The sequence below is a fragment of the Arachis ipaensis genome, chromosome B1 (assembly GCF_059453495.1).
Source record: "Arachis ipaensis isolate K30076 ecotype BB chromosome B1, ASM5945349v1, whole genome shotgun sequence".
NCBI lineage: Eukaryota > Viridiplantae > Streptophyta > Magnoliopsida > Fabales > Fabaceae > Arachis > Arachis ipaensis.
Window position 1 is genome coordinate 12,499,211 of NC_142436.1, and position 21,902 is coordinate 12,521,112.

At 43.3% G+C, this 21,902-nt stretch overlaps 3 protein-coding genes and 1 non-coding gene across 4 annotated transcripts; 2 read left to right on the forward strand and 2 right to left on the reverse strand.

Annotated features, from left to right (window-relative positions):
* Positions 1-3,408, reverse strand: LOC107625192 (Pollen Ole e 1 allergen and extensin family protein). The gene is made up of 2 exons (XM_016327770.3): positions 3,023-3,408; positions 1-522 (listed from the first exon to the last, which is right to left on the reverse strand). The coding sequence occupies exons 1-2, from the start codon at positions 3,171-3,173 to the stop codon at positions 239-241; spliced, it is 435 nt and encodes a 144-aa protein (XP_016183256.1). The 5' UTR covers positions 3,174-3,408; the 3' UTR covers positions 1-238.
* A 152-nt stretch (positions 3,409-3,560) lies between these two features.
* On the reverse strand, positions 3,561-7,084 carry LOC107625181 (uncharacterized). The gene has a single exon (XM_016327759.3). The coding sequence runs from the start codon at positions 6,811-6,813 to the stop codon at positions 4,813-4,815; it is 2,001 nt and encodes a 666-aa protein (XP_016183245.1). The 5' UTR covers positions 6,814-7,084; the 3' UTR covers positions 3,561-4,812.
* On the forward strand, positions 4,537-4,636 carry LOC148575738 (small nucleolar RNA Z266). Its single transcript, XR_015904374.1, has one exon. It is a non-coding gene; the product is annotated as a small nucleolar RNA Z266 (small nucleolar RNA).
* A 2,437-nt stretch (positions 7,085-9,521) lies between the features above and the next one.
* On the forward strand, positions 9,522-10,619 carry LOC107646438 (uncharacterized). The gene is made up of 2 exons (XM_021117505.2): positions 9,522-9,983; positions 10,053-10,619. The coding sequence occupies exons 1-2, from the start codon at positions 9,522-9,524 to the stop codon at positions 10,515-10,517; spliced, it is 927 nt and encodes a 308-aa protein (XP_020973164.2). The 3' UTR covers positions 10,518-10,619.
* The last annotated feature ends 11,283 nt before the right edge of the window (positions 10,620-21,902 follow it).

The following is a 21,902-nucleotide window of genomic DNA, read 5'->3' on the forward strand; positions in this document are numbered from 1 at the left end:
TTTCCGTGAAAACTTTTATATCACTGATCATATTGCTTATCATCAATGGCAATGTCATTTACAATGGTTTGATTGTTTGACTAACATATCATTCTGTACTTTTGACCAAGCTCAAATACATAACCGGACAACACTACATACATCCACATACTATTACGAAAATACCCTTATGGTCATTAGCTTTTGCTGTAGTTCAACCATGCACAAGCATAAACAAGCTAGTGTGTAATTATGTATATCAAATGCAGTAGGTTGGAACGTTAACAGGTCGATAAACGAAAGTTCTGACAGTGTGTGAATACCCTGATGGGTGATTGTAACTGAATTTCACCCCCGAACTGCCCTCAGCGAGACGGGTGCAATGCTCATGGAAACCACTGATGGGTCGGGCAAGGCACGCATCCCACCGATCACTCTCCGGCATTGTCTCGGCCACTGTGTAAATCCCCTTAGCATCTGTGAATGCTTGGTAGTTTAGAACTTCCCCGGACTTCGTGATGCAAAGGACAGCAACCTCAGCACCTGGACCAACACAGAGAAATAAACGGAACAATGAGATTTCAAATGAAAAAAATGAAAGTTTGTTGATGTTGAAACCATTTTTTTGGTAGTTTTTGGACAATTAACAAAATGATATCAGACAATTGTGAGGTAAACTTTTCAGTAACAAAAGGTTACTTAAAATGGCAAGAAAGCATAGAATAAAGACAGCTTAGCCCAAATAAGTATCAATTGTAGTTTGGTCCTCACTGCTGTTGGGTACCTGTAACGGCTCCCAATTACCTCATGAAGTCAATTGCAAGAATTTTCCTGTCTAATGTGTAAGACTTTACAATTTCATACAAGAATGTGAACCAAATTATTTAGTAAAATATTTATAATCAATGTGAATGGTTAATGAAGTTGAAACTTTTTCTTTTCAGATTTACCTTAAAGACACTCTAATAGTAACCTAACAAGAAGAGTATAACAGAAATTATAAAAACAAAAACTTCTCAAATTAGACTAGGATGTATGTATATATGTGCCAACAAGGTATTGATAACGAATTTATAGGAAACCCTATTCAGTATTCCCCTCTTATTATTATATATTCTCCTAGTCATTCCAAATAACAAAACAACTACAATAAAACTTTATCTCGCTAAGTGGGATCGGTTGAGTCCAGCAGTCACATAATCAAATATTAAATGATTCTAAAAGAATAATGGAAGGACTATCATGCGAAACATCAAAGTCAAATAATTGGATCAGTGAGAATTCTTTTTTTAAAAAAAAAATGGAAAATTCAATCATCAATGTGGTATTGAAAAAATGCACAAGCACATTACTGAATCTATAGGATTTGAGGAAAAAACGGTGAGGCTTTATTCTCCTCCAAGTGTTTTATGTATGGGGGGGGGGGGGTGTGAAAGAACAAGTGAATGTCAAGCTTTTGAGAGGATTGACTCTCCCAGTACTGAGTCTAATTTCCTCAATTTTGAGATAGTCCCCTCACTACCTCTCGACTCTCTCTCATAACAGATATCTTTTCTATTTCACTGCCATGCCAGCAAGGCATAGTTACAAACCCTCCCAACCTAATGATGCACTAAACTAAAATTAAGTCCCTATTTCTCATTGGCTGGATTCCTAGCAGAGGCTAGAGATACATTGATTCTACTAATCAAAATAGGAACAGTTGAATACTTGAATCTGGTAATTGATGCTAATTAGTCACCAAGTCATATCACCCCCCAAAGGATGGTTGTGTTCACATTTTACAATAACATCTTATGTTCAATGGATTAGTCATGAAGTTCAAATAACATGAAAAGAAATGGCAAAACCTCGAAAATCTTGTGAATTATGGTTTAGCTCCAGAACAATGTTGACAAGAACCACAATATGGTGCTGGACAGGGGTTTTGTGCATCCCATCCATGCTCTCTCTCGCTGTTCCGATCAACTCTCTAACTGATTTTCCCTACACCCTTTTGTTCCTATTTAATGACTGATGAAGGCCCTAACTGTTAGGATTGGTATATCAATCTCAATCAGTAATAAGTTTTATGTCAGTGTACATATCAAACAATTCTTAGGGGCTACAAAGAAAATTATGTTAAACACGGTATAATCCTAGGTTAGGTTTCTGTTCATGTATTAGAAACAAGTTAATCTAAAACTTTACAAAGATTGCAATTATCATGAACATAATGGTTAGTAAACTAAAAGGAGCAAATTGAACAGCTGAAACTTCAATTGACCTATTACTTACTTGATATCTATAATTAAACAAGCAGAAACATCATAAATCACTACACCATCTATGCTAATGACAATGATTTCGATGTTTTCCACTCTATATCATTAAGAAGTAGGAACATTCCTATCCTGATTCATAAATTGATATCCACAGAGTGTATATTTCTCAAGAATCAGCATGACCCATGAATGTAGCAAAGATATGCAAATAAAAGAAATAATAATAGAAAAGAAAAATAAAGAGGGAAGTGACAATTGAGCAACATTGTGCATAAACCACAATACCTAAATTTCAAAATTGCAATATCTTGGACTTGATCATTAACAATATTCTTGACATCACACTAGAGTTGAAGGGCAAAATGCTAAAAAGAAAAAATAAAAATAAATTCCACTGTCACAGAACTTGTCCATTCTTATGAACATGTTCAAATCTATTGCTCTACCCGAAGTACCAAACCAATCCAAGTGAATCCACCCTTTTGTTAGTGATGATTTCTTCACAAGAAAAAAATAATTCAGCATAGTATCATTATACAACATCATTTCCTGATGCTTATTGGCAAACCTATATTGTGAGGCTCAAGCTTTCACACATCAACCTACTACAATAATACCTTTCTATAAAACATCACAGAATCAACCATCAAAATTGTTAATTGATACAAATTCCAAGCCAACGTGCACAATTCAAGGAAAAAGGTAACTGAAACAAAAATTCAGGGCAAAAAATAAATGATATAAAACTAAAAACATATTGGGGAGAGAGAGACAGAGACCTTCAAGAACATGATCTTCAGGTCCAAGAGAAGAATCCCCACACACATCACAAACAACTCTTCCATGGATTTCACCGGTCCAACCACTAACGCCGAAAGCAGAAAGCAGTAACGCAACCATACCCATCACTATCTTCTCCTTCGTTTCCATGCTTCGAAAAGAATTCTTTTTTCGGGTGGAAAATTTGGTTAGCTCTTAGAAGTTTCCTTGTTTTCTATGTTTCTAGGGAACTGGTTTTTCTTTTTCCCACCGACACAAGCTAACTTAATTACTGAATAGAGTGAATAGTGAATACTGTCATAATAGGATGAAAAAAAAATTCTTTAATGGGATGCGATCTTCGCCCAAAAAATTTGATTTGTTCTGACTTCTGAGAGCACACAGTAATTTCTCCTTGCTCGGAGTCCCATCATTTTGCAAAAGTCCATCGCTATATGGACTAAAGCGTCATTTTGCAAAAGAGTAGGGGTAAAATAATAAAATTAACCTCCAAGTCCCTTCCTTTAAATACTAAACTGAAACCAACTTGTGCCGCCCGAGTCCGAGTCATAGCGGCTGATTTTGGAGATTTCTTTCGAAGAGAGTTTGTTCACTATTTCTTTCATCTCATTGCATGCTTTTTATTAATAATTCTTTCTTATATATTTATTATTTTTTTTTTTTAAAATGTTATTTTGGCTGGTATTCCAAGATTAGGTGAGTTTTGGTTGATTTCTAATGCAGATTTATGACATATAAATGCTTCCCTGTGACGATTTATAATATTTAAAGTAGTGGACCGAATTCCATTGAGGAAAAAAATAATCTGAGGGATCCTCAAATCGTTTATTGTGTGTTTTACAATCCATTGTTCTTGAATCCGTTGTGAGATAAATTCTGTACTCCAAAGTTTGTTTGATTTTCTGTTATTTGAATGTCCAATTTTGTGCATAAGTGTTCTTATTCTCTGATTTCTAAGCACTGCCCTTAAGATCGCCTTCCCTGTGAATAATGGAAGCGTTTCGAGTCATAGCTGTGCAACATCAAATTACCAAATATGGAGGTTTTCTCATTAGGGTTTTTCTGATGGGATCCTCCTACTACCCACTTTGCTCATATTCTAATGAGGCATGGATCCTTTTTACCTTTGGAGCTTTGCTTTTTCTAGCCATTTGTATTGATGTCTATGGTAAATGGTTTCTTTGCCATTTGGCTTCAGATTCAACAACTGGTAGTAAGAGTTTAAGTCCTTTGGTGCTCAATTAATGTCTCAGCTTGCATGTGGGAAACAATTCTGTTAGCATAATTAACCACAAGAAAGTAAGATTCTGATATTAATGGTATGGTTGTATTGATAGGGAAGTTGACAATTAGAATTTAATAGTATAGTATTAGTAATAGTGTATCCTACTTCCATGATCTTACTATCTGTTCATTTTTATGCTAACAACTTTCCACTAATGTGAACTATTTTCTCTGCCTTTGCATGCTTTGATTATTTTGTTTGATTCATTGTTTTTTAATTGAGAGTGGGAAATGGCAAGGGTGATAAATCAATTAGATGTGTGAAAACTAAAGAGAAATCAAATCCTTTCTGAACTGAGTTTTTTAAGCATATATCAAACTTGCTAAACTACTCCTTTGTACCAGCTATTCTATTTCTCATGTGATACAGAGTTGAACAAAATTTACATTGACTATATAGTCAATCTAACACTAACACAACCGTCTTGCAAAATACTATGCAGAGAGTTGATTCTTGATTTTACAAGCCAAAAAGGAACATTAGTGTTTACTAACAACTGAAATACTAAGGAACTGAATGCCTTGGATCTAATTTTTTTATATTTTGGGGGGTAAATTTTGCTAGTTTGAGCTTGGCATGCATTTTTTCAAGCTTCAGAATCCGGTATTCAAGATAAGATGCCATTTCTCCAATACAATGGCATGCACCTTTTCCGTCCTTGTTGAAACCAGTTTCAACTGTACCACAAAATTTATGAGCCTTTGGTTTGCCTTCTTTTGCATCTTCATTGGAAATTTTTTTGCTCCCTTCTGCTTTAGGATCTTCTACATTAGCAATGTTTGATCCTCCAACAACATTGTCACTTGCAACAAAATTAAGAACTCCACTACTCATTATTCCATATGCTTGAAAGACAGCACCTAGTGAGGGAAGATTGTCAACAGATTCAGAACTAGACAAAGTGCTCTTGTTTTGAACAACTGCATCCTCAAAACATCTATTGTTGCTCGAAGTACTCAATCTTTCTACAATTGTAAGCTCATGCCTTTGATTAAAAACCCCTTGATCTCTCTTTCGCTTAGAAGGTAGACCAGATGGCGAATCATATGATCCAGCACCCTTCACCTGCCTAGACGAAACTCGTGACAAATTCCCCGTCCCTAATCCCGTTTTCATGCCTTCTTCCTTGCCTAGTTTCCGTCGCTTCCACCAAGCATAGTACCTTAAAGTAACATCTGGCTGTCTGGCACACAATGCACTTAATAAATTTGTATCCATGACAGGGCGGATGTAATCCATCCAAGGATCCTTGTTGCGATGAGGAACTGTACAATCAGGTATGTCCTGATCCATACCAAATTGCATAGCAACACGATTTGGGAAGTATTGCTCTATGCAGGACATTCCCACCAACTTAGAGACCCTCAAGCAGCGAATGTATGAATCCAATTCGCTATGAAAATCAGGATTATCACACACCCAAGAGTACTTTGTATTATAAAGCTTAAGTGGTGGAGAATTCTTATACGGGCGCCAAAGAAAGCCGTCTTTTTTCACCCCCGCTGGATCCATAATCGATCTCAATTTGTTGTTATCAATCATTGTTTTCAATCTATCCCACCTAGCCATTATAGGCTGGCTTGGTTCAACCATCTTTGGCTTTGGCGGAAGTGCCGGAAACCTCTCTAAAGCCCACACAATTACCAACTGAAAAGGAGCCCAGAGAGTAACTCCCCCGTTCTTCGTCTTTGCTGAACCCTTGATAGCACTATTCAACAATCTCAAGTCCCTATAAATGCTAGCTAAAACAGCAGGTCCTAATGCTACTCTAGTTCCTCTGGCTAGTTTTACAGCAAGCGGAAAAACACATTTCAAAACAGATCTATGTGATTTAGAAGCGAAAACAAACCTTGACAACCACAATGCCAAGAAAGCTTCATGCTCCACTTGGCTACTTGCATTCTCCATGAAGTGCATCATCCACGCATGATGATCAGCCCTTCTTGCTTTTGATCTGAAGAACATTGCCCTCACAGCGAGGAGTTTCGCCTCAATTTCCTTCTCCTCGTCGGTCTCAATAGACAAAGAAACAGGAGCCCCAAGAACAGAGAAACCCCCACATAACTTCATGTCTTCCAATGTTACCGTGCATTCTCCCCACGGAAATATGAATGTGTTGGTCTCACAACACCACTTCTCTGCAAGAACAATAAGCATTTCACTGTTCTTGTTGATTGTGAATGTTGAAGCCATTATTGCTTTGTCTATTCCAGCTTGCACCCATACATGTTCGTACTTGGGTTTCATTAAGTCAACCCATGTTTTCCATTGTTGTTGTGGGTGTAACCACCCATTGAACGCTACTTCACATGGAACATTTTCTATAACGTTGGAATTGGAAGGGAGTGGTGGAGAGTCACGTGGTGATGGGGTTTTGCTCATGGTGGGTTTGAGAAAGTGGGCGAGTCTTATTGTTGGATTTGAACCCGTTGATGGTGAAACCATGAATTCTTCTCTGGCTTCTATAACGGTGTCAAATGATTCTTCATCATGATGATTATCCATTGGTGTGAGAAGTTCAAGGACCAGAGATGAAATTTGGGTGCATGCAAATGAAAACTCCGGTCAAAGAGACAAAGATCACAGAGAAGAGAGGAAGAAGCATGGAGAGAAGAGACAAGGAAAGTTGCATCGTGCGGTTAAGCCTCCTGTTTCCAAATGTCGGTTTGGCTACTAATGCCACTCTATTGTTCTTTACTTCACAGGTGTAAATACTTAATTTTAAATTATTATATATTTACATGAATTTATAGAAGAAAATAGTAAATTTATCAAGGTAAAACTAGTAATTTCCATTCTCCGCTTTACCGAAGACCTTCATCCAATTCCCATTAAAATAATCACATTCTTCTTGGAAATTTCACAACCGCTTTTGGAAGCACGCCACATAATTACACATCATTGTGTTAGATTAAGGACCGTTTGGGAAATTCTAGAAGTAGTTTTTTTTAACTTTTGACTTATGAAAAGTAATAGTATTAATGTCGGGTGTAATTTTCAAAACTAAATTGCAATTTTTTAAGAAGCTATTTTGGAGCTTATAGAAAAGTTAAAAAAAATAACTTCTCTCATAATACTTCTACTTTTCATTACATTTCTTTAAAATAAGCACTTTTAGAGTTAAAAATCCAAACACAAAATAACTTATTTATAAGTTATTTTTAACAGAGTCATTTATTGTTTAAGTTATTTTATCAAAAAGAGCTTAATTAAGTTAGTTACCCAAACTGGACCTAATTTCTTTTACCGAAGACCTTCATCCAATTCCATTAAAATAATCACATTCTTCTTGGAAATTTCACAATTCAAAATGGAGGGTCGGGGGGAATCATTGAAATCGGTATCGTGGTGAATAGAAACAGACGTCTGTCAAATCATTTGGAAATTTGCTAAATTTTTATAACATGTCAAATTATAATATAACCTTTAATTTTGATGGTTTGAGAGTATAAAATATTTTATATAATATTATATTTATTTTTTTTAGATAATTATTTATATAATTAATATAAAATATTTTTATTTTTGTTGAAATAATATTACGTAATTAAATATATATATAAAATTATCTTATACTAATAATAAATTAAAATTAATTATTTTTATTTATACAAAAATCTAATATTAAAAGTGTTCCGTCTGTGATGACTGAGGTTGGTGATCTCTGGCCGAGCACTTGGATGCGTGGTTGGATTATATGTTGTCCTCGAGTAGCAACGTGAGTTTAACCTCGGCCTTCTGAAACACGGCGGCAGGAGCATCTGCACAAAGCACTCCGACGCTCAAGTAAGTGGGAGAATAACTAATAAATAAAGAGTAAATAACTAGAAGTGAATGTGGAACCTGCTCCTTTCTGAATCAGGGGGTAAGATTTATAGGCTCTTCGAGTTTGCTGGTGAGTTCCTATTAGTTCCGATATTCCTGGTCAAGTGCCGTTATGGATATCTTGTGAAGAGACGTGATTGAGTGGTGTATTCAGTTTCGGAGGTGATTTATAAAGTTTGTTTGTTCTGTACTACTTGGTTCCGATTTTTAAGGTCAGTCTGCAACTGAACCTCCATGCCGATTATGGCGTGGTACGCATCATAGCCCCCCAGGTCGGCTAGCGTTCCGTATAGGTCGGTAGGCGAGCTTTTTGTCTTTCATACGTGGCTAGGTTTTGTTTTGAAAAAATTTGGAAAGGGTTTCACTTGTCTCTTCGCGAATCGTGTCATCTTTTATTGTCCATTATTGCCGTTTCGGTTTCCACGTTTGTTAGTGGGCATGAATTAATTTACCCACTTTGTTAGTGGGCTTGCAATAATAGTTATTTTCATTGTTTTGGAAATTACGCTGTGTTGCTCCTAGTCTTCAAATCTTCGCTATGTCTTCGAAAGGTAAACGTTCTCTGACTCTTCTTTGACTGTTCGTTTCTGCGTACTCTGTCATGGCGGGAGAGAAATTGAAAGAAAAATTGAAGGCTATTGAGGATAGGGAAGACGACCCATATCACTGGGTCCAAGATGATGTGAAGACACGTTCATCTTCCTTCATCAGCGTTGAATCCCTTTCTGATTTGAGGGGCATAGATTTCGTGAGGGGGGGTTCTGGCGTCGTTGTCGAGTTTCAGCCCTGTTCTAGTAGTGATAGGGTTTGTGAGAGGAGGGGTGACTGGGAGTATTTTTATATGTATACTCCATGCATGGTTGAACTTGGAGTGAAGTTTCCATTTTCTTCTTTTGAGTGTGACGTCCTTACTCAGCTAAACTGTGCTCCGTCACAGTTGCACCCAAATTCTTGGGCATTCCTTCGCGCATTTCAATGTCTGATGGAATTCCTCTCCTTCCCTTGTTCGCTGTCTTTATTCTTTTCCTTTTTTCAGGCAAAGGGGGTTCGTAAGGGGTTGTGGGTTTGTTTCAGTAGCTTTCCGGGTCGGTCTGTATTCCTTCTTTATAAGTCCTCTTTCAAGAACTTCAAATCTCTTTTTGTCAAAGTCCGCTTGGCCGAGTCTGAGTACCCTTTCTATTTGGATGGTGAGTTGAGCGAGAAATTTCCTCTCTATTGGTGTTCTGAACCGACTCAGATCCTCGAGGCTTCTGAGAGGAGTGAGGAAGAGGAGTTTGTGATGAATTTTATTGTGGAGAGTGTTGCTGCTGGGGAATGCTTGTCCATCCCTGAAATCTTGCGTTTATATGATTTGGGTGATAATGAGGGTCTTAGGGCTTACATAGGTAATGTTTTTTGGTGTTTTGTTATTAAGTATTGGGCGTTTGCCGAGTTTGTCTGACATTTGGTGGTTTCTTTCAGGTGGCCGAGTTCCCTTGTTGGATCCGAACAAGCTGCAATCTTTCTTGAGTAAGAAAAAGGAGAAAGGGATTGGGAGTGCTGGTGATCGGAAGGATGCGGGCGAGCAGGCTTTCTCGTTCGTTGCGCATCCGGCGTCTTCATTTAAAAGGAAGAGAGACGATACTTCCTTAGAGGTTATTTCCGAAGGTGATCGTGAGGTTGTAGGTGGTGGAGGAGTTGCCTTTGATCGGCAGAAGAAGCTTCATGGCTTCATTGCTAGTTCTAGCTCGCACTCCCTTTGGAACGAACAGTTTAATTTTGCGGAGCTTTCTGATAGGGCCTCGCAGTATCCTGGGGACATGCTTATGACGCGCCGAGCTGGAATGGAAGCGCTCGGTAAATTTGTTCAGGTATGTTTTGTTTGTGTTTCTTATTCTTTCAATCTTTTGTATTGTTCTCATACTACGGATGCTCGGTAGGTGGTTGCTTCTCGCTTACTCTGCGTTGGTCGGACTGTTGGGTGCGTTGGTGCTGATCAGCAAGAGGCTGTGAACAAGGTCTCTTCCATGGAGAAGTCATATACAGCTCGGATTGCTGATTTGGAGAAGGCTGTAAAGGAAAAGGAAGATGTTGCTACCAGTGCTGTGGCTAAAGCGAAAGAAGCTGAGGATGAGGTGGTTCGTTTAAGAGATCAAATCCGTTTGTTGCAGGCTGAAGTTATGGAGCACGACGTGGCCAAAGGTCGGCTTACTTCCCGTGTGCATGAGCTAGAGGAGGCTGGGATGGAGATGTTCTCTTATGATTTTGATCGTGCTGTGAGTCAGATTGCCCTGTTAGCTCCTAATTTTGATTGTGATAAGCTCGATATTACAAAGATAGTTGTAGGTGGAAAGTTAGTTGTGGATGGTACTGTGGAGGAGCACGATGAGAATGCTCCTTCTTAGTTTGTTTGTATTTGTGGCTTTTGTTTTGACTGTCTGAGCTCTAGACTGTTAGTTTTTTGAACTTTGTATGGTATTTGGCCGACGTTAGGCCGGTTTGACTATTAGGTGGTGGTATTTGGCCGATGTTTCAGGCCAGTTTGATAATATAATATATTTATATTAAGTGTTTTTGCTTTGTTATATTTTGTCATTGTCAGGCTTTATTTGAAAAGAATTTACCGCTTTTATTTGGATTCGGGGGGCGTCCGGCCTCATTAAAACCCTCCTTAGGCAAAACCCTTTAGTTGGGAAAAAAGCTCTAAGGGGAAAAAAGAGTACCTTCATTCGCATTTTGTACAAACTATGACATATACATTTTGAGTGATGAGATGTTCCAGTTTCCTGGGATGGCATTGCCTTGTAATGTTTGGAGTTGGTATGCCCCCTTGCCGAGCACTTGGGTAACACGGAAGGGGCCTTTCCAATTTGCGGCGAGTTTGCCATGAGCTGGAGGTCTTCTGGCTTCCTCTGTTCGTCTGAGCACAAGGTCGCCTTTGTTGAATATCCTCGGAATCACCTTCCTGTTGTATTTTCTTTCCATTATTCTTTTCTGGGCCCTTTGTTTGATAGCGGCGATTTCCCTGTCCTCTTCGGCTAGGTCAAGCTCGGCGCTCCTGGCCCTTAGGTTTTGTTGTTCATCGTACAACTCGGTTCTTAACGTCGGTAATCCGACCTCAATGGGGATCAGTGCTTCTGAGCCATAGACCAACTTGAAGGGTGTTTCGCCTGTAGTGTTATGTATTGTGGTGTTGTAACTCCACAGTACTTCGGGAATGAGCTCGGCCCATTCTCCTTTTGCATTGTCGAGCTTCTTCTTTATTGCCTGCAATACAACTCGGTTAGCAGCTTCGGCTTGCCCATTAGTTTGTGGGTGTTCTACCGAGCTAAAACGATGTTGAATATTGAAATTTTTTAGAAATAAACCGAGCTTATTGTCTGTGAATTGTCTACCATTGTCTGATATTATTTCCTTTGGTATCCCAAAGCGGCATATTATATTTCTCCAAATAAAAGATCGTACCTTTTCAGCTGTTATCTTTGCTAAGGGTTGCGCTTCTATCCATTTTGAGAAGTAGTCTATGGATACCAAAAGAAATTTTACCTGTCCTGGTGCTGTTGGGAAGGGGCCGAGGATGTTAAGTCCCCATCTGTAGAAGGGCCAGCTTACCTCCATGCTGTGTAGTACTTCGGCTGGCTTGGTTGAGATCACCTCGTGTTTCTGGCATTTGTCACATGTTTTGACTTTTGCTATGCAATCTCTCTTCATGGTCGGCCAATAGTATCCTGTTCGGATTATTTTTGCAGCGAGAGCTCGTCCTCCTATGTGGTTCCCACATACTCCTTCATGGACTTCGTTCATTACTTCTCTGGCCTGGTCTTGGTCTAGGCATCTTAGTAATGGTTGTGAGAAACCTCGTCTGTATAGCTCCCCTGATGTTCTCGTGTATAAGCTTGCCTTACGTTTAAATTGTTGAGGGTGGAGCTCGTCTCTGGGCACCGTACCTGTACATATGTATTCAAGGAAAGGTTTCCTCCAATCGTGGAAGTGGTTGATGTGTTCGATACACAATAGTTCAATGCTCGGTTTTGTGAGTGTGTGCTGTGATAGTGTTGATGTTTGCGTGTCCGCCCTGGTGGCGGCGAGTTTAGATAGTATGTCTGCCCTGACATTTTGTTCTCTATGCACGTGTAATATAGTGAATGAACTAAAATTTGAAATTAGATCCTTTGCTATGAGCCAGTATTGTTCTAGTAAGGGATCTTTTACCTGGAATTCTCCTCGGATCTGTTGGACCACTAGGAGGGAATCGCAATGTGCCGTTAAGTTCGTCGCTTTGTGGGTTAGGGCGAGCTTGAGTCCCGCTATGAAGGCTTCATATTCGGCCTGATTGTTGCTTGCCGAGAAGTGAAATTGGAGGGCTTGTTCGGCTATCACTTTATTTCCCTCTTTTAAGATTATGCCGGCCTCGCTCCCTTCTCGGCTTGACGCTCCATCTACGTGTAATTCCCATGTTTCAATGTGGTCGCCTGGGGTCATCTCCGTGATGAAATCGGCGAGGACTTGTGCCTTGAGGGCCGATCTGGTCTGAAACTGAATGTCGAACTCTGAGAGTTCAATTGACCATTTGGTCAACCGTCCTGCCAGCTCTGGTTTTGTTAATATTTGCCTCAATGGGTGATTTGTTCTTACTACTATTGTGTGGCTTTGGAAGTAGTGTCTTAGTCTTCTTGCCGTGACTACGAGTGCCAGGGCGAGCTGTTCTATCTTCGGGTACCTCTGTTCCGTTGGTTGCATTACTCTGCTGACGAAGTATACTGGCTGTTGGATCCTTCCTGTCTCAGTGACAAGGGCCGAGCTTATGGAATGATTGGAAATGGATAGGTATAGATATAGAGGCTTGCCGACCTCAGGTCTTTGTAGTACGGGAGGTGATGATAGAAGGGTCTTTAGCTCGGCGAACGCGGTTTCGCACTCTGGTGTCCATTGAAATCGTTTGTTTTTTAAGATCGTCTGGAAGAATGGATGTGACCGACTTGAGACCGCGGGTAGGAATCGGGAGAGGGCGGCTATCCGTCTTGCTAGCTGTTGTACTTCCTTTATCGTCCTGGGGCTTGTCATGTTGAGTATAGCCTTGCATTTCTCGGGGTTTGCTTCGATCCCTCTAGAAGTCAACATGAATCCTAGGAATTTCCCTCCTTGGACTCCAAAGGCGCACTTTTCTGGGTTTAATCTCATTTTGTATGCTCGGACCTGTTCAAATATTTCCTTGAGGTCGTCGCAGTGTGACCGATCTTCAGTGGACTTGGCGACCATATCGTCCACATAGATTTCAATGTTCCGACCTATTTGGTGTCGGAATACTTTGTCCATCAGACGCTGGTAGGTTGCACCTGCATTCTTAAGGCCAAATGGCATAACTCTATAACAGAAATTACCATGTTCAGTTATAAATGCTGTTTTGCTTTGGTCTTCTGGATGCATTAAAATCTGGTTGTACCCAGAGTATGCATCCATGAAGCTCAAGCTGTTAAAACCTGAGGCGTTGTCTACAAGTTTATCGATGCATGGCAGGGGATAAGCATCCTTGGGATACGCCTTGTTTAAATCTGTAAAGTCGACGCACATGCGCCATTTACCTGAGTTTTTTCTTACCATTACCACGTTTGAGAGCCATGTGGTGAAACGGATCTCTTTGATGAAGTTGGCTTTGAGGAGCTTTTCTGTTTCTTCTAAGGCCGCTTTTGACTTCTCTGTGCCGAGGTTTCGCTTTTTCTGGGCTATGGGTCGGCATGTCTTGTTAGTGGCTAGCTTGTGGCAGATGATGTCTGGGCTAATGCCAGGCATATCTGCCGGGGTCCAGGCGAACAAGTCAGCATAGTCTTGTAGTAACTTTATCAATTCCGATCTCTGTTGTCCTCTTAGTGCTTGGCCGATGTAAGTCACCTGTCCCGGGACTTGAGTTAGCTGGATCTTGTGCAGCTCATCTGCTGGTTGAGGTCTTTCCTGGGTATCTCCTCGAGGATCAAGCTCGGCCAAGGATAAGATTTCTGTGCCATTTATTGCAAGGACCTCCCTTTGTTTGTGGCTTATGTCCGATTTTTTTAAGCTAGCATTGTAGCATTGCCGAGCTTGTTGTCGATCAGAATGTATTGTCGCTATCTTGCTGTCTTGCGCCTGAAACTTAACACACAGATGATAAGTAGATACGACTGCCCTGAACATATTCAGGGCAGGTCGTCCGAGGATAATATTGTAGGGGTTGGGGCAATCAACTATTAGGTATTGTACGTCTAAGGTTTTTGATAATGGGTTGTTTCCCATCGTCGTCCTTAGCCATATGTAACCTTTGATTGGTACTCTCTCGCCAGAGAACCCTACTAATTCTCCGGACGAGGGCTGTATTAGTTTTTCGGATAGATTCATTTTTAAGAAAGTAGAATAAAAGAGAACATCTGCACTACTACCTGGGTCCAAAAGGACTTTCCTTACCAGAAGGTCGCCGGCTTGGATCGATATTACCACCGGGTCGTCCGAATTTGGAACAGCCGAGCATATGTCGGTTTGGTTAAACGTGATTTCTAAGTCAGGTATGTCCTTGTTGCTTGGTAGCGTTGTTCCTTCGATTGCTAACATGGCACGGTAGCTTCATTTCCTTGTTGAGATCGTCTCACCCCCTCATGTGAATCCTCCAGATATGCAGTTTATGATGCCTTTGGGGGGGTTATTGCTCGGCCACTTGTTGGTGTCTTTATTGGCCGAGGTTTGTTGTCGTTCTTCCTTGTTATTTTCTCTGTGTTTTCTACCCTCAATGTATTTGTCCAGGAGGCCCTGCCGCGCCAATCTCTCGAGGAGGTCTTTGGCTATCACACATTCGTCGGTCGTCTGTCCGATCCATGCACATAAATCCGAGCTGCCGCGAAATAGTCGATGAATGACCTGGCTAATTCCTCGAAAAAGGAGATTGATCCTGCAGACAGTTTCGAGAACACAATAGGGCAGCCCCATTGAGGTAAGTAGGGAAAGCTCTGCAAAGCACAGGGTCATTGTTAGGTCCGTTAAAAAACATCATGGATTGAAATTTCTTTAGGTGAGCCCGGGGGTCACCAATCCCCTTGTACGGCTCAAGAGAGGAAGGGAGAGTGAAATGTTTTGGCATTTGGTAGTTTGTGATCTCCTCTGAAAACGGGTTGTCCAAGGTCAGCTTTTCCTTGGGGGGTTAGCACAGATTAGATCGGCTCGACCTTGGGTTGGACCTTTGGAGTTGTTTTCCTCTTGCTTGCTGTTCTGCGTGGATAGCTCAGCTAATCTCTTGACTTCTGCTTGTAGTTCAGCCAGCTGGACCATGAGTTCGGCCTGACTGGGTTGAGGGACTCCATTGTCAGCCATGTCCTCAAATTAATGGGTCCTGCGTAAGAGAAGAAAAGAGAGTGGGAATAAAGTGGGGTTAGATCGGCCCCACGGTGGGCGCCAAATGTTCCGTCTGTGATGACCGAGGTTGGTGATCTCCGGCCGAGCACTTGGATGCGTGGCTGGATTATATGTTGTCCTCGAGTAGCAACGTGAGTTTAACCTCGGCCTTCTGAAACACGGCGGCGGGAGCACCTGCACAAAGCACTCCGACGCTCAAGTAAGTGGGAGAATAATTAATAAATAAAGAGTAAATAACTAGAAGTGAATGTGGAACCTGCCCCTTTCTGAATCAGGGGGGTAAGATTTATAGGCTCTTCGAGTTTGCTGGTGAGTTCCTGTTAGTTCCGATATTTCTGGTCAAGTGCCGTTATGGATATCTTGTGAAGAGACGTGATTGAGTGGTGTATTCAGTTTCGGAGGTGATTTATAAAGTTTGTTTGTTCTGTACTACTTGGTTCCGATTTTTAAGGTCAGTCTGCAACTGAACCTCCATGCCGATTATGGCGTGGTACGCATCAAAAAGTATACTTGACAATATAAGAGTAATATTAGAAATCTGTTTTTCAGTCCATATCAATTAATTTTTTAAATTATTTTGTTAATTTTAAATTCTAAATTCTATATCATAAATTTTAATAGTAAATTTTAAATTATAAATATAAACATTAATATTAGCTCACTAAAAATTAATTTTTTTATATTTTTATATAAAAAAAGCATTTATATAATTAAAATGGTTTAACTTTAAAATATTATATTTTAATTTTATGTTATATTTTCTAATAATGAATTTGTTCGGTGGATCGGTTTTCGGACGGTTCGGGTCAGGATCAGGGGTGAAGGAAGGGGCTCGTCTGGTCACAGTCTTCCAGTCCGAGGGCGCGAGGTCTCGAGCACTTCGTGTGAGGGGGGTGCCACCTGCAAAAACACTCCGACGCTCTTGTCAGAATACGTGCAGGCAGAATGAAGGTGGTGTAGGGATGTGACGTATCTCGGGGGAAGAGCCAGTCTTCCCCTTATATACATGTCAGTATTGGGTCCCTCTGGAGGGCAGGCCCATACTCCCAAGGACGCTGTCCCATAGCTGCGAGAGAGCCGTACGGGACGCGTGTCCGGGTCGGTTGAGAGGCGAGTAGTCGGGCCGGGTGGTCGTGAGGCGATCGGTGGTGCGTGATGTCCATGTTCGTGTGTTGTCGCCGAGTCGTCTGACCGTGGGAGAGGCGCGTTTCTTGTGCGCGTGTCCCTTGGTCTGCTGAGGTGTTCGTTCGCCGCTTCGTTCTTCGTGCTGAGCATTAAATGCTCATAATGGGTTAAAACTCCGTGCGTAAAGACCATTTTGCCCCTATCTCTTTTCGCACTCCTTGTGGTGGTTTTTAAACAGTTTCTTTCCCTTTTCCTCCTACCCTTGCCATTTTCACTTTCCTCTCTCCCTGATATCCAAAATTTCCTGTTCGAGCCCTCTCGTGCCTTCTTTTTCCTCTCAAGTTCCTGCAACCAATTCAGGTAATTTCTGCTTCCTCTTCTCTTGTGTTTATGCTATGTTTTACCGCTGCGTAGTTATTGTTTGTGATGGTTGCATGCTTGGTTTACTTTAGCCGAATGACCTTCCACTGGTGGGGTAGACGAATTAAGGGAGGGGTACCATTCCTGGGTAGGTTTTAGGTGATTTGCGTGATAGGCGTAGTTTTTAACTGTTCTTGGCCATGATCTGAGTTTGAAAAGGCGTAGTTTCTGGGTTTCTATGGACTCCCGACCTCATAGTCTAACGGAGTGGTACCCCGATGTAGGTATGCCTCGCATCGTTTCCCGGTCTTTTGGAACTGGCGCGGCCTACGACCCGTACGCCTGGGTGACCGACGATATAAGGAGCTCGCCCAACCAAATGGACCTGGAGGAGTTGACCGAGTTCCGGCAAACCGGCTACTTGTGTGGGGGGACTGACGAGGAGGCCAACTACGAGGCCATTGTCCCTGCCCCCCATGAGCGTATTTATGAGCTCAACTTCCACTCTCCTCGTGCCCCGATTGGATTTGGTTTTACAAGTCCATGTTCACACAAGTTGGCGTTCGGATACCGTTCTCCGACTTTCAAATGGCGCTGCTGAACCGGATATCCGTCCCCCCTTCTCAGCTTCATCCGAACAGCTGGGCTTCGATCCGCTGCTTCGAAATGGTTTGCGAGCACCTGGAGCTGCCGGTGTCGGTGGACGTCTTCCTCTTCTATTTCAACCTTACCAACCCTTCCAAACAGGGGAAGGCGAGGAAAGGGTTTCTCTCTTTCCGTTCCGCCCAAGGTAGGAGAATATTTGGCCTTTTTGAGGACTCCTATCATGGTTTTAAAGATAAGTACTTCAAAGTTCGTCCCGTCAAAGGTCGTCACCCCTTTTGGTTGTCGTTAGAGGGGGAGCGCCTTATCCAGACTTATTGGAGTTTTGGTGCGGGGTCGAATCCTTTCATCAAGGTGACGTACAAGAGGTTGTCGGCTGTAGATAAGCAAATAGCTGACGTACTTTTTGTCATTTTTGAAAAGAACCCCGTGAACCCTCATCTTCTTATGGGTGAACGGGAGGCCTCCAGGAGCTCTATTCGTGAGTTGTCTTCTTTGTTTGCCTATGTTTCTTTGTTGTTGTTTTTCTTTTCCCGATCTAACGACTAATGTGCCTGTTGTTTGTTGCAGTGGAAATGTCTGCCACCGTGACCGGTCTTGAAAATCTGATGAAGACCTTTTTTGAAGCAAGTGACGACGAGAATGCCGAAGAGAAGGATGCCGGTAAGTCGGAGGGTCCTTCAGGGGAGAAGGAGAATCAGGCTGTGCCTTCTCCCCAGGATGCCGACGTGTCGGGGAAACAGGCTGCAGGGGGCCAGGCTTCCCTTACTCGTGAGGAAGGGCCCGCTGAAGGGCACGCGTCTCTCACCCCCCAGCCGGATAGTGACGTGGAGCTCATCCATACTCCCAAGAAGCGAAAGATGTCTTCCAGCCCGGAAGGGGCCCTTACCATAATGGAAAGGAACTTTGATGCTACCAAATTTATTGACTCACAGTTGATACCCGGGACAGAGGAGCATTTTCACGAGACCGAACTGTCCGGGCAGGCGAGGTGGATGTATCGCACCTTGCTTCGTGGGGCCGTGATAGCTCGGAAGGCTGAATTCGAGTTATCGGGGATGGAGGCGCTCCGGAGGAAGCTTGAGTCCTCTGTTAAGGCGAACAATGACTTCAAGGCTCAAGTTGAACTCCTCCAGGGTCAGCTGTCCGAGATGGGGGGAAAGCTTAGCGCTGCTGAGGAGAAATCGTCGTTTGTTGCGGAGAGGTTGAAGGCGTCCGATGAGACCGTGGCCCGGCTTCTTGAGCGTGAGATGACCTTGGAGGGTCAGCTGAATGCCGCTCAGGGTCGGGTTGTCGCCTTGGAAAAAGAGCGGGAGCAGGCCGTCTCGGAGGCGAAAACCGCTAAAGCTGAAGCCGCTGAGCTTAAGAAGAAGCTTAAGGTGACCAAGGAGCAAGGGAAGAACGCCATCTCGATGACCGAAGATGCCCTGAAGGCTCAGCTAAGGATCGCAGCTCCTGATTTCGACACGTCGTCAATTGGCGTTTTCAAGACTATCCAGGACGGAAAGATTGTTGACATGCCGAGGAAGTGAGGTCTTGTAACTTAGGATATTTCGTAACGCGTTTGCTGAACAACTTATTGCTCGTTTTTTGTTTTGACTCTTTATAAGTTATACTTATTCAGTCGTTTGGCCGGGTTTCCGTTTGCTATATTTGTTGTCGTTGTTTCTTTCGGGGGTGGGCTCGCGCCCGTTTCCCCGTTTTATGTTTGTTATGGCTTGGATCGCCGTGGTCGTGTTGTCGTCGTAGTTGGCTTTGGCCATAAGGAAGATGGCCCCCGGGGTGATCAGTCCCGGTCTGCCGTTTTAGGGAGCGCTCGTGCGCGGCGCACGTAGGAAAGTAGTGGACAAGCACGAAAATTTTTGACAAGTATGAGTTAGTCGTTAGCTAAACAAATTAATCAATATGGCGAGCATTTGATAAAATAAAAAGACAGATCATCATGCGAACAAGGCGAATATTTACAATTTGTTTGGGTTCCCGGGTCGGCGAGTCGTCTGGTCATGAGTAGAACCTTCTTAGGCTACCCGTATTCCATGTTCTGGGTATTTTCTTGCCGTCGAGTCTCTCGAGCTTGTAAGCACCTTTGCCGAGTACCTCCCTTACCCTGTAGGGACCTTCCCAATTTACCGCCAGCTTGCCTTCCCCTAGGGTCGGGACGCCGATGTCGTTGCGTCGCAGGACGAGGTCCCTTTCCTCAAAATCTCGTTTGAGGACTTTTGCGTTGTAACGCAGGGCTATCCTTTGTTTCAGCGCCGTTTCTGATAGGTGAGCCATCTCCCTTGTTTCCTCAACCAGGTCCTTTTCGACCGCTTCGCTCATGCCCGCGAGTAGTAGTCGAGGGCTCGGTTCGCCGATTTCGACTGGTATTACCGCATCGGCCCCGTATGTTAGGCGAAAGGGAGTTTCCCCCGTAGCGCTTTGCTCAGTTGTCCGATAAGACCATAGAACGGAGGCGAGTTCGTCAGCCCATGTTCCTTTCTTATTGTCTAAGCGCTTCTTTAGACCAAGAAGGATGACCTTGTTTGTGGCTTCTACCTGCCCGTTTGTTTGGGGATGTTCTACCGAGGAGAACTTCTGCTTTATCCCTAGGCCAGAGAGGAACTCCATGAACTTCTTGTCCGTGAACTGGGTCCCGTTGTCTGAGATAACGACTTCCGGGATACCGAAACGGGTCATCACCTGCCTCCACATGAACTTCCGACAGTTGGAGGACGATATCGTAGCCAGCGGTTCAGCCTCCACCCATTTGGTGTAGTAGTCGATGGCGACAATGAGGTATTTGACTTGTCCTGGGCCGACCGGGAAAGGCCCCAGGAGGTCGACTCCCCATTGTGCGAAAGGTCGAGTAGTCGTCAGAGAGTTTAGCTCGGAGGCCGGTGCCTTGTGGAAGTTGGCGTTTTGTTGACACTTTATGCATTTTTTGATAAATTCCTTTGAGTCCTTCATCATTGTCGGCCAGTAGTATCCTGCTCGGATGAGCTTCCTTGCTAGGGCTTTACCCCCGATGTGGTGTCCGCAACACCCCTCGTGGACTTCTCTGAGCACGTAGTCCGTCTGGTCGGGGTGCAAACACTTCAATAGGGGCTGGCTGAGTCCCTTTTTGAATAGTTGTCCCTGTATGATTGCGTATTTGGCCGCCTCCCTTCTTAAGGCTTTGGCTGCTTTCTCATCTTCAGGCAACTTGCCGAGTTCCAGGAAGTTGGTGATGGGATCTAGCCATGAGGGGCTCGACTTCGTCAAGTGGAGGGCGACCGTCGGTTCCTTCACCATGCCTTGGATAAGGGACCGGTTACCCGACCCTGGCTTTGTGCTCGCCAGCTTAGACAGGAGGTCTGCTCGTGTGTTCCTTTCTCTTGGGACGTGTTGGACGATGACCTCCTGGAACTGACTCGTTATTTCTTTAACCTTTTCCAAGTATTTTTGCAGGATGGGGTCCCGGGCTTGGTAGCTTCCGTTCACCTGCGAGGTGACAACTTGTGAGTCGTTGCATACTTCGACCTTTGTCGCTCCGACTTCCCGAGCTAGTATTAGTCCGCCCAAGAAAGCTTCATATTCTGCTTGGTTGTTCGACACTGGAAACTCGAACTTAGTCGATTGCTCATAGATGACCCCTGCGGGGCTTTCTAAGATGACCCCTGCTCCCCCGGACGTTTGGTTGGAGGCCCCGTCAACGTGGAGCCTCCACCGTGTGCCCGTTTCCTCGGGGGGGTCCCCCGTCACCTCTACCAGAAAGTCTGCCATTGCCTGGGCTTTGATTGCATGTCGGGGTTCATATTGTAGGTCGTATTGGGAGAGCTCGATGGCCCAGGTCATCATCCTACCGGCCAAGTCAGGTTTTTGCAGTACTTGGCGAATCGCCTTATCCGTCCTCACGACTATACGATGGCTCTGGAAGTATTCTCTTAACCTTCGGGAAGAGACTAGGAGCGCCAGCGCCAGTTTTTCCAGCTTGCTGTATTTCAATTCTGGTCCTTGGAGGACCGTGCTCACGAAGTAAACGGGTTGTTGGGTCTTCCCTTCTTCTCTAACGAGCACTGTGGCAAGTGCTTCCTCGGTTACTGATAAGTAGAGGTAGAGTGGTTCTTCGACCTTAGGTTTTCCGAGGACCGGTGGTGCCGCTAGGATCTGCTTGAAGTGGTTGAATGCCTCTTCACATGCTGGGGTCCATTCGAACGTCATTCCTTTTTTCATTAGATTGAAGAAAGGCAGAGCTCTTGCTGCTGACGCGCCGAGGAATCGGGATAAAGCCGTTAACCTCCCGGCAAGTCGTTGGACGTCTTTGATACAACCCGGGCTCTTCATCTGGAGAACTGCTCGACACTTCT

Coding starts and splice junctions, on each gene's coding strand:
- LOC107625192 (XM_016327770.3), bottom strand. CDS start 3,173: ATGGAAACGAAGGAGAAGATAGTGATGGGTATGGTTGCGTTACTGCTT. Junction 523..3,022: donor TGAAGATCATGTTCTTGAAG/GTCTCTGTCTCT, acceptor GTGTTGGTCCAG/GTGCTGAGGTTGCTGTCCTT.
- LOC107625181 (XM_016327759.3), bottom strand. CDS start 6,813: ATGGATAATCATCATGATGAAGAATCATTTGACACCGTTATAGAAGCC.
- LOC107646438 (XM_021117505.2), top strand. CDS start 9,522: ATGTTTTTTGGTGTTTTGTTATTAAGTATTGGGCGTTTGCCGAGTTTG. Junction 9,984..10,052: donor CGCTCGGTAAATTTGTTCAG/GTATGTTTTGTT, acceptor GATGCTCGGTAG/GTGGTTGCTTCTCGCTTACT.